Genomic DNA, 15,814 nt, shown 5'->3' on the forward strand with positions numbered 1-15,814 from the left:
GATTGACAAGTGAAAGATATTTAATTCAATTGAGTTTAAAAAATGCATCGATAACATCACTATTATGATTATCACTATTATTACTATTATAGCATGAGAATTATGAATTTGTCATACTTACTATTACTGTTGTCGTTGGAACCTAAAGGATGATAATAACATAATTTTCAATAAACATGATAAGAACAACTCGATTATAGTTTTAATTGTGGCCTATTACAATTGATCTATCAATAGAATCACATTACGATTATACTCATTTTCATTACAGGATCGATAAATGTTGACCTTAATTCAGTTTTTTCTAGCAAATTGACAATTTCACGTGCTGAAGGACTAGTATCATTAAATAAGATCATTTTATTCAATAATGAAAGAAAATTTTCTCCTCTTAAGAATTTATATATATTTACATGAAACTAATATTTCAAAATTACCAAATTTTCAAACTCCGCAAGTTCATACAAATTATAAGTTCTAGAAATTAGTTTATTCCTAGTAGTCATCTGAAATCCAAGTGTCAAAAAAAAACAAAAAAAACATTTTATCTTTTCAAAAGTTAGTATTAATGACAAGATAATAGATTTGTGACATAATATTATCAAAGAGGGGAAAGCTTTCCATCCTTTCAAACTGAGGAAGCTTACATTTATTTATTTATATGATTTTTAGGATTGTTTTTTCATATATAGAAAAATGAACCAACTTATTTAGCGACATCTATCGACATCTATCATTAATAAATATCGATAGATGATAGACTTACATTTTAATATATTTGAAAATATTTTCAACAATTTTACGATTTAAAACTATTACCTTAATAATTATTATTATTATTATTTTTTTTTGAAAAAAAAGTCAATGACATGAACTCATTAAATTCAAATTCAAGTTAAACATCCGAATACATAATTCAAATTTTTTTATATTAAAAACTAAATAGTTACCAATTAAATTTATAATTTAACCCAAGTATCCTACATATACAAATATATAATAATAATAATAACTAAAGCCACTTCTCCCGAACTTTGCTGCGTTTTGATTCAAGATTCAATCTGGCTTTTGACACATTGGGTTTTGAATTTGAACAAACAAATTTTCCTACCTACTTCTTAAATGCCAAAACTCATAGACAAATGAACTTGGTTTTCAACTTGATCAGATCCTAGTGAAAAAAGCAGTATTTCAACATTATTATTCTTTATTTCCCTTTTTTTACTCCCTTTCTTTTCAAATTCATTAGCAGCAAATGGTGGGTTAAGCTGCTGTAAAGATTTGGAGGCATTTAAGATGCCATCACCAGAAGTGTGTTGTTCTAAGATACACAAATTCCAACTTTCTAATAACTTGTATATGTAAGTTGGATGAACAGTAAAAGAAGTACCTAGAAGATCAATTATGGCTGTTTGTCAATCTAGAATTTCTTCTGGACAATACTTCAGCTGCCCAACTCTTTCCTACATCAGTCTGAAATTTTCCTGAAAATGCAGCAATAACAAATTCATTTGCAGTTAGCTCTGTCTCTAAAAGCATTAACAAATTTCAATCAGGTTTCTGGGGCTTTTATTTTGATTCCAATAACTACATGCCACTTAAGTATTTATATTGAAATGACATGAAAAAATAGACTAATCGTTTGGCATGATGTAGCACAGGGGAGAAAACTAGCAAGATAAAATAAGAACGATGCGTCGTAAAATTTGAAGAGTGGATAGGTGAATATATTTAAAACCTTGTTCTTTGACCACCCCACCCTTATTTTATTCAAGTAGCCTCATCTTTAATTACCCGTTGCCATATTGTGTCGAATTATCATGCATTAATCTGATAAGCATGTCATATGAATATTTAAGTAATGATGCTAACAGGTTGGACTTGATAAAATAAAAACCAAAAGATCAAGAATGTAATTGAAATTGGGAAAAAGGCAACCATCTATATTTGTTGACTAAATCAATAGTTTAACTTAGAAGGGCATATAACAAGTAGAAATGTACCAGCTGTTGAATGGAAAAACTCATCCAGCACCTTCCCATGTTCTGCCAATGTAATTAAATTCATGTCAAATATCAAATTTCAAACCGCTAACATTTATTAATAGTGCAAGTTAGACGAAGTTACGGAGTTACCTATTTCATATTCAAATGCTTGAAGAATCAATTCAACCTACAAAATACACCACATTCAGCAAAGGCCTGTTCTTAATCTAATGTAACCACCAACATAAGCATAAACATTTAAGACATTTACTCCGTTCCTTAAAAGTTGGAGGTTCAAATACTTACCTTTACATTTATGGTACTAAAAAAGAAAAAAAAAATCTTATATAACCAACACAAAATACAATCTGCGGATAGTTTATGAAGATGAAACTAAGACAACATACTTTATCAAAGTCCTTCACAAGATTCGCCTCCAATGAAGAATTGTTTTCATACTCTGCCCAAAGTTCTTTGATCTCTTCGGCTGTAAATATTTAAAAAGAAAAAAGAAAACGAAAAGAAACCAAAAAGAGAGGAGCATGATTAACACAACTACTTTCCGCCCATTAACCAAACCCAAATCTAAGAATATTTTCGTACCTCTCATGCCTCCACCAAGAAGTTGGCACATTTCATGTAAAGCTGCTGATTCTCTTCTGCTCTTTTCTTCTTTTGGCACACCATCAGATGGCGTTATATCTCCAACAATAGCTATCATAATCCAAATACAATATCAACAATTATCATTCAGTAGAAAACATAAATATTAGCCAACTTGAAAATCAATGTAAGATAACAGGCAAATAATAACACATTTCAATGTGATAAAAACAATATCAATTATATGGAGATAACAGTTTCCCATTGATCCACATGAACTTATTGGCTAAAGAAAAGATATTGGGTAAAAACAGATAAATATGCCAGTTACATCCAAATTAAAAGAAACATGCACAGTGGACTTTTGATGTTGAAATAGATAGTCTCAGGATGATAAAGATGGATATGTACATGCCTCCTATATTAATTAAGTCCCAAGCAGTGTTCACGAAGATTAGTAATCAATACAAAATCTGATAGCAATATTATGAACAAAAATGGCACCATATAAGTAAAAAATGCGCAGCAGCAACCCCGAGATAAACTCTTAGCAGTACCCTTGGCAGGTGGTCTCTAGGTCTTTGGACTTGGGGGGTTTAGGTATCGGAAAAGTTAGGACAAGAAACACAGCCCTGTTGGCTAAATGGCTCTAGCGATAATATCATCACATCTGTACCCTTTGGCATAAGGTTATTGTTAGCAAGTACGGGCCTCGTCCCTGTGAGTGGATCGGTGACTCAATGAGGGGTTAAAAAGCACTTTCAAAAACCCGTGGAAAGTGATTACATCTGTTGTTTCTCTTCTTTCTTCATTTATTCATGCTGACATTAGTGACAGGAGGGGTACCTATTTTTGGGAAGACAAATGGTTGTGGGACAAACCCCTCTGCTCCCTATTCTTCGTTTGAATCATTTATCCTCCTTCAGGAGTCTTACGGTTGCTTCGATATTCGGTTAGAAGGATTTCCTGTCTTCTCCTTGGGCTTTCGTTGTCCATTGACAAATGGAGAAATGCCAAATGTCTTGGCTCTTCTTGCCTCTATTTGCCTGAGACCATGGAGAGATGACTCCCGCCTTTGGTTTCCTAGCCTTTTCAAAGGTTTTTCTTGTGTCTCTATTTTCCATTGCTTGACCAACCCTTCCTCACTGAGAGGAACAACAAAATCTTCAAAGGGCGTGATAGTCTTTTTGGCAATGTTTGGTCTCTTGTTAGATTCTCTGTTTCTCTTTGGGCCTCGGCTATTTTGTAATTATTCGCTTGCTCTTATCTCTCTTGATTGGAACCCCTTTTCATCATTTGGCTCCTTTTTTGTGAGTTTTTCCTCTTTTGTATGCATGTGTATTCTTTCCTTTCTCCTCAATGAAAGACAAGTTTTTTTTCAAAAAAAAAAGAGGGATAAACTCTTGAGCAAGAGTTGAACAATGTGTTTTCTGTAATACCAGCCATTACTAAATGCTGAAAAAAGGATTGAAAACAAGGATTCAGAGTTTCAATGCAGAATTAGAACAAAAAGAAGAAACCAGAGGCCTAGATATAACCCACGAGAAAACAAGTTCTAACATAAAATAGGTATCATATATATAACACATACAACCAATCCAAGCATAACTAGGTGAATAAGACACAAACTACCATCTCAAAAGTTGATGGTTAGATCCCCATTCCGACAATTGTTGAACTAAAAACAAATAGATAAAACACATGCAAAAACAGATTTGGTTAAACAGATGCTCAGATATAGCCAGCAAAACAGGTTAATAGAGGATTTTGAACAATATCATGAAACATGCTTGGATTGGAGGAGAGATCTCCTCCCTTTCCTATTTTCCCTTTGCTTAGGCTTCTAAATCATCCATTCTCCCCTGTGGAATCTGTGACCATTTCTTTGGAACAAAGAATAACCTTTTTTAGGCAAAAGAATAACCTATATATTAAATTGATTTCCATGCCCATTTCATGACCGGCCTTCTATTTATCTTCCACTTCAGCTAAAAATACTGAGGACTCTGAATCCTTCAAGGTTATTGAATTGAAAAATGTCTATTCAACCGTTAGATTTCTATTCCTTAAAAATGTGTAGAAAGTGCAGTTCCTTACGTAGCTTCCTCCAACTAACTATTGTGTTCTTCGAAGCGTTCTATTGAAGATCATGACCATTTGTAATTACACTACCATAAAGGGAAAAATAACCCCATCCAGAAGAAGCCATAGGAGATAGACGACTAGGCTTTGATGGTGTAGTGATTTGGACTCACTTTCGGGTCTCAACAAGACATGGGAATAAGAGTGACCAGCTGACCATCTGTTTTCAATTATTGTAAACCAGGGAAGTATATGAGAGAAAGATGACCTTGATCACACACCACACGTACTAAAATACCATGATTATTTTGGATGCAAAGAAGTATAAGAACTCAGAAGAAAATTTCATATAGGAATTGTAACACAGAATGTTTAACAACCAATAATACCTTGATTAACGTTGCCATTTTTTAAGGAGAAACCATGCTTTTGAAAAAAAATGAATGCATACAAGGACATACAAAAAATAAGCCTCCACCCAAATGAAGTCAATCTATAACAAAAAGGGCTACAATCAACCAAAATAAAATCTAAAGAATAATTACAAAAATCCTTAAACATTGAACCTCAAAGAGAAACAAGAAACCTAAAGGTCTGTTTGATAGGTAACTCAGATTCTGTTTTATGTTATCAGATTCACTGAATTCAGTGAATATGTGTTTGGTTGGCTGGTTGAATTTTATTTCCAAAAACTGTTTTCGAATTCTGTGATCCAGATAGTGCAAATTCTGAAAACAACTTTTTTATGTTTTTAAGTATCCAAATTTTGAATTCAAAATTTTAAAATGCAGAATTATATTAAAAATGATAAAAACAATAACAATTACACTATTTCATATTACAAACTCAATTATTTTTGTTAAATTTAAAATATGTAATATACTATATCTATTATATGATATTACAAAATAATAATTATACAATAATTTTAACATAAAACAAGTTCAAAAATTAATTAGTAATGGTTTATATTCAACCTAGTATTTAGTGAATAACTAAATATATCTTCAATCACATTTTGAAAATTTGTTTAAATTGAAATTTAATTTCTAAATCTGCTACCAAATACATACTTGAAAACATGAAATACAACTCTGTTTTAATTGAATTACTTGTTTTCAAATTTCTGTTTTCAGATCGTCTACCAAACAAGCCCTAAGGGATTCGTTTTCCTTTTCTAAAGAAAAAAAAAACAAAAAACCTAAGAGACCAATCATCCTCCGATCTCTTTCAACCGCTCTAAAGATTTTGTTGTTCCCTCAACCCAAAAGCCCTAAGCCTTGCAAATTCGCACAAATGCCAACAGGCCAAAGAAAATGCTCCTTGTCACAATAGAGAGTGTGAAGGAGCTCCAACCCCTCAACTGTAGAACTACACCCTCTAGGCCAGGCTAAGAAGAAACCAAATTCTTAAAAGGAGAGGAATCCATAGACTATTTGCCTCCCTGAGAAGATAGATGATTGACTTTATCCCCCTCTTTGTTGTTCATGAACTTTATCCCCTCTTTGTTGTTCATGAACTTTATCCCCTTGTTGTTGTTCATGGACTTTATCCCCTTCTTGCTGCTGCCTGTGCTTCAAAGGACAGGAATCCATAGATCATTTGCTGTTGAGAGGAATCAATAGATCATTTCATTGCTCTTTTGTGACCAAAGGTTGGCTATTTATTCTAAATGAGTTTGGACTGTGTATTTGGTTGCCTGAGAAGATAGACAATTGACTGATTGAGGCTTTGATAGGGAGCTGCTTCAAAGGAAAGGCCAAGGTTTTGTGGGATTGTGCAGTTAAAGCAATGGTTTGGTTATCTTGGAAAGAAAGAAATCATCGTCATTGGAACTTTTAGAACAACTTCAATTTAGAAGATTCTTTTGTCTAAGAATATAGCACTTGGCTTGGTGGAGTTCAAGTAAAAGATTATTGGAGTTTTTATAGTCTTGCCTCGATTATTAGAAATTGGAAGGATTTTTTTGTAATAATTTTCCCTTTTGGGAAGGGGATCTCTCTGCCCCTTACCCCTTAGTTGTTCTTCCTCATACAGAGGATTAAACATTACCATGTTCGAAAAGCATATTCACAACACCATAGGAGGTGGTAAGGATCCTCCTTTGCACCTTTGCAGGGGATTAAACATTACGGCCTTATCATGACAGTCAACTTCCTCTAAACTAAATCCAGGGCATTAACTCTTACATGAAGGACCTGCTACACAAAAAGATTTAGAAACTTTAATCTTCCATAGCAAGGAAAAGATGAGGTGACTAAGATGAGAGGGATTCACCAAACACCATAAAAAAGAATTGAACATCCCAAGGGGTTGTGGGATAGACCCCTCTGCTCCTTGTTCTCTCTTTTGAATCATTTATCGTCCTTCAGCAATCATATGGCTGCTTCGATTTACCCAACAAGGCCTCATTTCAGGGCATGAGATTGCCTATACGGCTATACCTAAACCCCCAAAATTCAATAGCTTGGCCACCACATTCCACCTCACTAAATGAGACCACTCCCCCCTCATCAACCCCTTTCCATAAGAAATTCCTCGTAAACTTCTCCAAAGTTATATTGATTGATCTAGAACCTTAACAAGGAGAGTGTTTTGATAAGAATAAGCCTACCTCCTTTAGTCGAATAGCAATATCAATACCACTACTCGAAAAGAAAATCTGCATAATCGCTAGAATTAAGTTCTGGAAATTATAAGAATTTGTGTCAGAAAGTACCTTCAGCAATATCATGAACAAGGGCTATCTTGATACACCTGATCAAAGGACAACAAGGACAGAGAGAAACAAAGTTCAATAGAAAGACCTATATAGAATGTTAAAGGCCTGAAGAAGGGCAACCTTTCTCTGTTCACTCCTGGAAGATCACCGGCTATCAAACTCATCAAAGCCATGCGGTACATATGATCAGCAATTGATTCGGGACCATTTATTCCATGATTGATCCAGCCCTTTCTCTTTGTAGTCTACAAGTAAAAGAGAATAGCCAAATGATTACTACCTCTAATGGAGATAATTTTCAGACCACCTCGTTCTCCCATTACGCATAAACAAATATCAGTTCTTTTGCCAACAATGAAAAGAAACTGAAAATGAATTCTCATTGGCCAAATAATCCAAAAATCTCTACTGACCCAAAAAAAGCAACAAAACCCACTTACCTACCATGTAGTTCATTTGATATTCTCCAAGAATCAGACAAAAAGAAAAGTTTAACGAATTCTTTAGAATATGAATCAAGAAAATCCCCTCCTCCCCCTAAAACTGAGCGGATACCTTAAGCCGATGGCACAATGTGAGGAAATCGATAACCGATGACGACGACGGTGACGGCGAACCAGTGGAGCCGAAGGAAGTTCCGGAATGGTCCAAACCAAGGGGCTGCTGGGATCCATAGCCATCAGTACTCGGCGGCTGAGCACGAAGTGAGACAAGGGTCCGCCAGGGGAAAGCAGAGGTGGACACAGGGCGCAAGAAGATGCGAGAAACGAAAGCGAAGGAGGAACGAGGCAGTGAGGGAAGCGGCGAAGGAGCGAGATGGGTCGACGAATTAACAGCCATTGGTGAAGAAGAGCGAGATGGATGGAAGAATTTGGGGAAGAATGTGAAGGGGAAAAACGAAAGCGGCAGAAATGAGTTTGGGTAATGGATTTAGAGAGCGATGAAATAGGGTCCGGAGTTGGTGGTGTTGGCGTGTCTTTTGGCCGTAGGAAGAAAGAGAACCACCGCAAGAAAGGGGCTGTGTTCCCACAACAAAGCACGTGCCGCTAACAACGATGTCTGTTCTGTTCTCGGAAATTTCTCTTTCTTCCCTCGTTTCTTGGCTTTTCTTCAATGGAACATTCATGGTATATTTGGCATCTCCCTAATCATTATAAAACAATTACATTTTTGATACACCATTTTTTTTTTTTTTTACTTATATTGCATTTTGATGTATATACTCTCAAATTTGTAATATTTATTTTGACGTATATACTCTCAAATTTGTAATATTTTAGGTGTAATTTATGCTACATCCAATCTTCAACCATCCCTTCATCATAAAATGAAAAATATTTAAAAATATTATAAATATCATTGTGGTGGATAAAATTAAACCCAAATAGTATAATTAAATCTAAGTTTTAGGTAAAGGCAATTGAGCTAAGAAGGTGGACTAAGGAAAGCCAGTCAAGCTCGATAGGCAACCCAAGAATGGAAGCCAAGCTAATAGACTTTCAAATGGCTTTTGACTAAAGGAATATTGTATCTTGTGCATATTGAATAATATATGTATAGTTAAGATGGTTATTTTTAAGACTGTTTAGTTACCTATTTTAAAGCAATATTGTATCATTTTTTTTTTTTTTTGTCATACATTAGATTTTCAAGAAAACGAAAAATTAATGGAAACCTCTTTTAAGATGGTTATTTTAAAGACTATTTAGTTACCTAATTCCATTTGTGCAGCTCAATTATTAGAGAGTATAACACATTAATAATAATTGTTGGTAAATCGAAAGGCATACTTCCACCCAAAGGTCGAACACATTAAGGGTTGAAGTTTGTAACAGCCCGAATAATGATGGTTCAGGTAGAAAACGGATAAAATAATGATTAATGATGGCTTGGAAGCTGAATAGACAAGCTATGTTCGATTATTACATGGACGACCTATATAATTCAAGTGGTATCGTCAAAGAAAGGTATGCTTTTCAACCTATGTTAATTGTTACCAATTGACTCAAATTCAAACCCGATTCTAACTTGAGTATCGGAGTGGATTTGGCTCAACACCACACCGGTGTTAGCTTTACTCACTTTTCTTACAGGATATCCAGTTATTCTCTTCCAAATACAAATTTACCGTTGGTGCAAATTTCGGTATCAACAGTTGGCGCCGTCTGTGGGGAAAATAACAATGTCCGTTAGCCTTACCACCATACTTTGTGTTCGAACCATGAGTAGCAATATGAATAGAGAAAATCTCCCAACTGATTGGGATGATTAAGATCATGAACGTCACCCAAGGTGGCAACCCACACGTGTTCAAGAAGCTTACGTAGAGGCAGCCCATCGACTTGAAAATGAGCCAGCTCCGGAGTACGCGGCTCTAACTGCTAAGGTGGATAGCTTAGGTCAGAATTTGAGCCAGATTATGGAGATGCTCAGATGACCGAACCGTATCATCAAGGGCATCAAGAAAAATGTTATCCACTCTCCTGAGGAAAATAAGCGTGATGGGAAGCAAAGGTACAATTTGGGACAAAGCACCACCCTAGTGGCCCGAGACCCAGCCAAGGGTAAAGGTCCGGCAATTAAAGGGATGGGAGAATCTGAGGTTTCTGGACCAAAGGCCTCAGAGAGGTTGGTTCTAGGAGGAAATGATCGGCGTACAGACGGTCCGGGTCGGAAAAAGTAGACACTCATTGATCACCACTCTCGAACCCCTACTGTTCGAAACTATGCTCCGATTAAGAGCCAACCTAGAAGGTCTCACACATATCAGGGGTGATCAATGGCCCGAAAAGGTGACCAAGTGAAAGCTCGAAAGATGGAGTAGGTTGACAAATTTGACCTAGGTACAGACTTACAGGATCTTATCAATCAAAGGCGGAGGATACAGGCCGAGGATGACAGAGAAGTAGATAGTCGACCATAGGCAGTCGAGTTACAACGCATCCAAAACCAGCTAGGAGATATCAAAAAGGCTCAGGATCATGAGGGGATGGACCTAGATAATTTGTTGGATCAGGTAGACCTACCCTTTACCGATGAGATCATGCAGGAGCCGGTACCTCCCAAATTCAAGTTGCCAACCATAAAACCCTATGATGGATCGAAAGATCCAGTAAAGCACCTAGATACGTTTCGATCATCGATGGAACTCCATGGAGTCCGAGACGCTATTAAGTGTAGGGCATTCTTATTCACTTTGGCAGAACCCGCCCAGAAATTGTTTAGAAAGCTAAAAAGGAAATCGATAGCTAGCTAGGGCGTTCATTACTCAGTTCTTAGGAGTTCGAGATTAGAGAAAACCTCTCACTCATCTCCTCACCATTAAGCAAGGAAGAAATGAATCGTTGAGGGAATATGTTGCAAGATTCAACAGCGAAGCTTTGCAGATTGAAGGTTATACTGACGGTGCAGCTCTGACAGCCATTGTAGCAGGACTCAGAGATGAGAGGTTCCTTTGGTCTTTAGGTAAAAAAACTGCTACCACCTATGTTGAGTTACTTTCTAGGACCCAGAAACACATGAGTGCTGGGGAGCTTCTCCGCTCGATAGGTGGTCAAGAAGAAAAAACCACTCACCCGGATCACCACAGATCAAGAGGTCGATAAGAGGAATATCGTATGAGAACAAGAAGAGAAGAACGGAAGAACGACGTATAGCACAGGAAAAGACAACCCGAAAAGGCTTGCCAAGTTTGAGCGTTACACTTCTACAGTGTTCCCGTAGAACAGATATTAATGGAAATGCAAGATAAAGAAATGCTGAAGTGGCCTGAAAAGCTGAAAGCTGGGTCACATCAAAGAAACCGAGACAAATACTGTCTCTTCCACCGGGACCATGATCATACCACCGCTGAATGCTTTGACCTCAAGGAAGCTATAAAGACTTTAATTCAATGGGGACAACTGAAGGAATATGTGGGAGTAAGCGGAGACCAGAATGGCAATCAAAGCAAAACAACTCGAAGTAGAAGAGACCATATGCTGACTCCCCCAGAGAAATTAAGATAATTATAGGCAGATCGACTGGGGGCAATTCTAGAAGAAAGCAAAAGAGTATAGCTCGGGAAGCCCGACTTTCTTCAAGAGCCCAAGAAGTATGTTCTACTGCTATGGTGGATCAAGTTATTAGCTTTTCTGAGGAAGACGTGGCAAATCTACATCAGCCTCTCAATGACGCCCTAATACTATCGCTAACCATAGCGAACGTCAAGGTACATCGAATCTTAGTAGACGGAGGTAGCTCGACGGACATCTTATCTCTCCACGCCTTCGATGCCATGAGGCTGGGATGAGAGCGCTTGAAAAGAAACACGACCCCGCTATTGGAGTTTGACGGTCAGACACTATACCTCGAGGGCAACATAGAACTTTCGGTCACCTTCGGTGGAGGCATGGCCTGCATAACAGCAAAGGTGCAATTTTTTGTGGTAGATGACAGGTCGATTTATAATGTCATCTTAGGGAGACCGTCCCTATATCAAGTGAAAGCTGTTCCATCCATCTATCATTAGTTATTGAAATTTCCAACTCCAGAGGAATGGGAGTTATGAGAGGGGAACAATTGATGTCGCGAGAATGCTACAAAACTGCCATGAGAAATCCACAGGGCAAGGTAGAAGTTGTGTACGTTGTTAGCAATGTTGTCGAAAAAGGAAATGAGGAGGTGCATCACACTATAGAAGAGTTCAAATTCAGAACTCGAACCTCAACTCCCCTGGTGAGTGACTCTTCCGTCAGTGAGGTAGAAGCAGATGGCGTTATCGGTCTCCAACTGACAGCTGAACCTAGGTCCCGTGGCAAGCCAGCTGAGCCGTTAGAATCAATTCCGTTGCTATCTGACACTCAAAGAGTTAGTATTGGGACAAAGCTAAGAGTTGATGAGAAAGAAGCTATTGTAGCTTTTCTGAGAAACAATGCAGATGTATTTACCTGGTCTACAGATGACATGCCAGGAGACCCACAAGTAATGGTGCACCTCCTCAGTATTGATCCAAGCTTCAAACCAGTGCGCCAAAAGAGGCAGGCTTTTAATTAAGCTCGTAATGAAATAATAACTAAGCAGGTTGACAGCTTATTACGAACAAAGTTCATGTGAGAGGTCCACTACCCACAGTGGTTGTCCAACGTGGTGCTCGTTAGGAAAGAAAATGGAAAATGGAGAATGTGCATTGATTTTACTAACCTCAATAAAGCTTGCCCGAAGTATAGTTTCCCACTCTCGAGAATAGATAAACTTGTTGATGCTACTGCCAGCCACGAGCTATTAAGCTTCATGGATGCATACTCAGGGTATAACCAAATTAGAATGCACCCCTCAGATCAAGAGAAAACCTCTTTCGTTACTAGTCGGGGACTTGATTGTTATACTGTGATGCCATTTGGACTCAAGAATGCAGGAGCTACTTATCAACATCTGGTGAATAAAATGTTTGCTCCTCTTATTGGCAGGAATATGGAGGTATACATGGATGACATGCTGGTTAAAAGAAAAAAAAAAGCGAACAACCATGTAAATGATTTGGTTGAGGCCTTTGGAATCTTGAGAAAATATCAAATGAAGCTAAACCTAGAAAAGTGTGCTTTCGAAGTGGCTTCTGGTAAGTTTCTAGGCTTTATGGTGAACTAGAGAGGAATTTAGGAAAATCCAGATAAAATACGAGCTATACTGGAGATGGAGTCTCCCAAAATGGTAAAACAACTACAAAGTCTGAACCGGAAGATAGCGGCTCTTAATCATTTTATAAGTCGAGCTACCGATAAATGTCTTTAGTTTTTTAAGGTATTAAGGAAAAAAAACTAACTTTGAATGGAAGGAGGAATGTGAGGAGGCGTTCAAACAACTTAAAAATTATCTCAACTCAGTCCCACTCCTTTCCAAGCTCGTGCTAGACGAATAATTTTTCTTATACCTAGTAGTGTCTAATTCTGTAGTTAGTTATGTTCTAGTCAAGGGAAGGTCGATAGTCACCAATATACTACACTAGCAAGTCGATGGTGGGCAGAAACGAGATACCCCCAGGTAGAAAAGCTTGCCCTAGCCTTGGTGGTATCTGCCTGAAGGTTACGCCCCTATTTCCAAGCACATAAAATGACGGTTTTAACCAGTTTCCCATTACGACAAGTGCTGCAAAAGCCAAAAACATCTGGTAGACTAATGAAATGGGCAGTTGAGTTGGGCGAATACGACATCCATTTTCGCCCCCAACTGCAATGAAAGGCCAAGTAGTAGCTGACTTTTTCGCTGAGTTCACTCCATGTGCCTCACCAGGGGACAACACGAAGGTATGCATGGCAGAAATATGTCCAAAAACCGAGAGTTGCAACGACCCTCCATGGGAGCTTTATGTGGATGGATCTTCCAATAGAAAGGGCTTCGAAGCCGAATTGTTGTTGTTGTCACCAAAGGGAGGGCGTCTTGAGTATGCCCTGAGGTTCAAGTTTCAGGCTTCGAATAACGAGGCAGAATATGAAGCATTATTAGCTAGACTGCGATTAGTTATTGAAGTTGGAGTCACCAACCTGATTATTTACAGTGATTCCCAACTCATTATCAATCAGGTAGCTGAGACATACCAGACCAAAGATCGTCGAATGGCTGTTTATCTAGAAGAAGTCTAGAAAATGCTAGGTTCATTTAGCAAGTGTGAGATAAAGCAGATACCGCAATCTCAGAATGCTAATTCCGACTCTTTTGCTCGGTTGGTAACAACTTATGATGCTGACCTAGGTAGAATGGTGCCTGTAGAAGTTTTGAATGCAACTAGTATATTGAGAGAAGAAGTTGTGGAGATAGATGAGCAAGCGCAGATCGAGCATAGCAGTTGGATGACCCCCTTAATCAAGTTTCTGGAAAAAATGGTATTGTCGGATGACAAAGTTGAAGCTCGACAATTAAGGTGTAAGGCTGCCCACAATGTAATAAATAATAGAAGACTATGCAAGAGAGGATATCCTCTCCCTCTGCTAAAATGTGTTGATGTCGAGGAAGCTGATTACATCATGCGGGAAATTCACGAGGGAGTATGTGGTAATCATTTTGAGGCCCCATCCCTCGTAAAGAAAATAATTCGTCAAGGTTATTATTGGCCTACACTAGCTCGGGATGCATGTAAGTTCACCACATCTTGCAATCGGTGTCAGCAATTTGCGATCGTACCCAAATAGCCCCTTGAACCTATCACAAACATCATGAGTCCTTGGACGTTTGCACAATGAGGCGTCGACATAATTGGACCCCTACCTCTAGGTAAAGGGCAAACCAAGTTCATCGTTGTTGCTGTTGATTATTTTACCAAATGGGTAGAGGCTGAAGCTCTAGGAGCAATTACCGAGCAAAAAATAATCAATTTCATTTGGAAGAACATCGTATGTCGATTTGGCATACCACATGTCTTGATCACTGACAACGGTCGTCAGTTTGACAACACGTCATTCTGCCAATTTTACGCTAGCCTCAGTATCAAACATTACTTTTCCTCTCCAGCCCACTTGCAAGCTAATGGACAGATTGAAGCTGCCAATAAGATCATTAAGCGGAATCTCAGGCTAAGTTGGAAGGATTAAAGGGATTGTAGCCTAAAGAGTTGCCAAATGTGTTGTGGGCCTATCACACGACATCTTGGACCTCGACGGGAGAAACACCATTTTTGTTAGCCTTCAGAGTAGAAGCTGTGGTATCGACTGAGGTTGAAATCCCTTCCCTTAGGGTCGAGCAATTCGAGTTAGTTAAGAATGATGAAGCGCTCCGTCTAAATATAGACCTATTGGAAGAATGTCGAGAGATGGCGAATCTAAGAGTGGAAAAATATAAAAATAGGGTGCCACGATACTATAATTCATGTGTGCGCAAACGAAGCTTTAAAGTGGGAGAACTAGTCCCTAGGCGAGTCATGCCTAACACTAAAGTTCCAGGCAGTGGAGCTTTAGGACCAAACTGAGAGGGTACTTACCAAGTGGCCAAAGTCATTCGACCTGGAATGTACAGCTTGACTAACCTAAGCGGGAAAAGCTTACCCCACCCATGGAATGCCGAACACTTGAAAATTTATTTTCAGTAATTTCTTGATAAACGAATTTATACTTCCTAGATTTGCTTCAAAATTCCAGCAAAAGATTTGTAATTTCTTTCAATTCGAGTATTAAGATTTGTCACTTTTGAAATTGACAATGAGCATTTTGAATCTTACAGTTTACTCAAGCAATGACGTCCTTTCTTTTATGCATAAAGTTATTCGTGCGTGAGTGAGGGGCAAGGAGCAATAATAAAGAAAAGCTGAAATATAGCAGATTCTGATAGGAAAACTACAAGCTTGACTTACGAGCAAAGTCGAGTTGCAACTTTGGATAAATAAGAGCTGAATAAGTAAATTCCCACAAGTCGAGTTACAAACAAAAAAAATGTGTATAAAACTCTATACTAAGCA

General features: G+C 37.9%; 1 protein-coding gene across 1 annotated transcript; it reads right to left on the reverse strand.

Moving 5' to 3' along the window:
• Nucleotides 1–1,135: 1,135 nt before the first annotated feature.
• On the reverse strand, nt 1,136–8,232 carry LOC120068056 (5'-deoxynucleotidase hdd1-like). Its single transcript, XM_039019724.1, has 8 exons — nt 7,948–8,232; nt 7,513–7,637; nt 7,390–7,427; nt 2,589–2,699; nt 2,393–2,472; nt 2,136–2,172; nt 2,004–2,045; nt 1,136–1,484 (listed from the first exon to the last, which is right to left on the reverse strand). The coding sequence occupies exons 1-8, from the start codon at nt 8,230–8,232 to the stop codon at nt 1,399–1,401; spliced, it is 804 nt and encodes a 267-aa protein (XP_038875652.1). The 3' UTR covers nt 1,136–1,398.
• Nucleotides 8,233–15,814: the final 7,582 nt, after the last annotated feature.

Source organism: Benincasa hispida, chromosome 12 (assembly GCF_009727055.1).
Source record: "Benincasa hispida cultivar B227 chromosome 12, ASM972705v1, whole genome shotgun sequence".
Taxonomy (NCBI): Eukaryota; Viridiplantae; Streptophyta; class Magnoliopsida; order Cucurbitales; family Cucurbitaceae; genus Benincasa; species Benincasa hispida.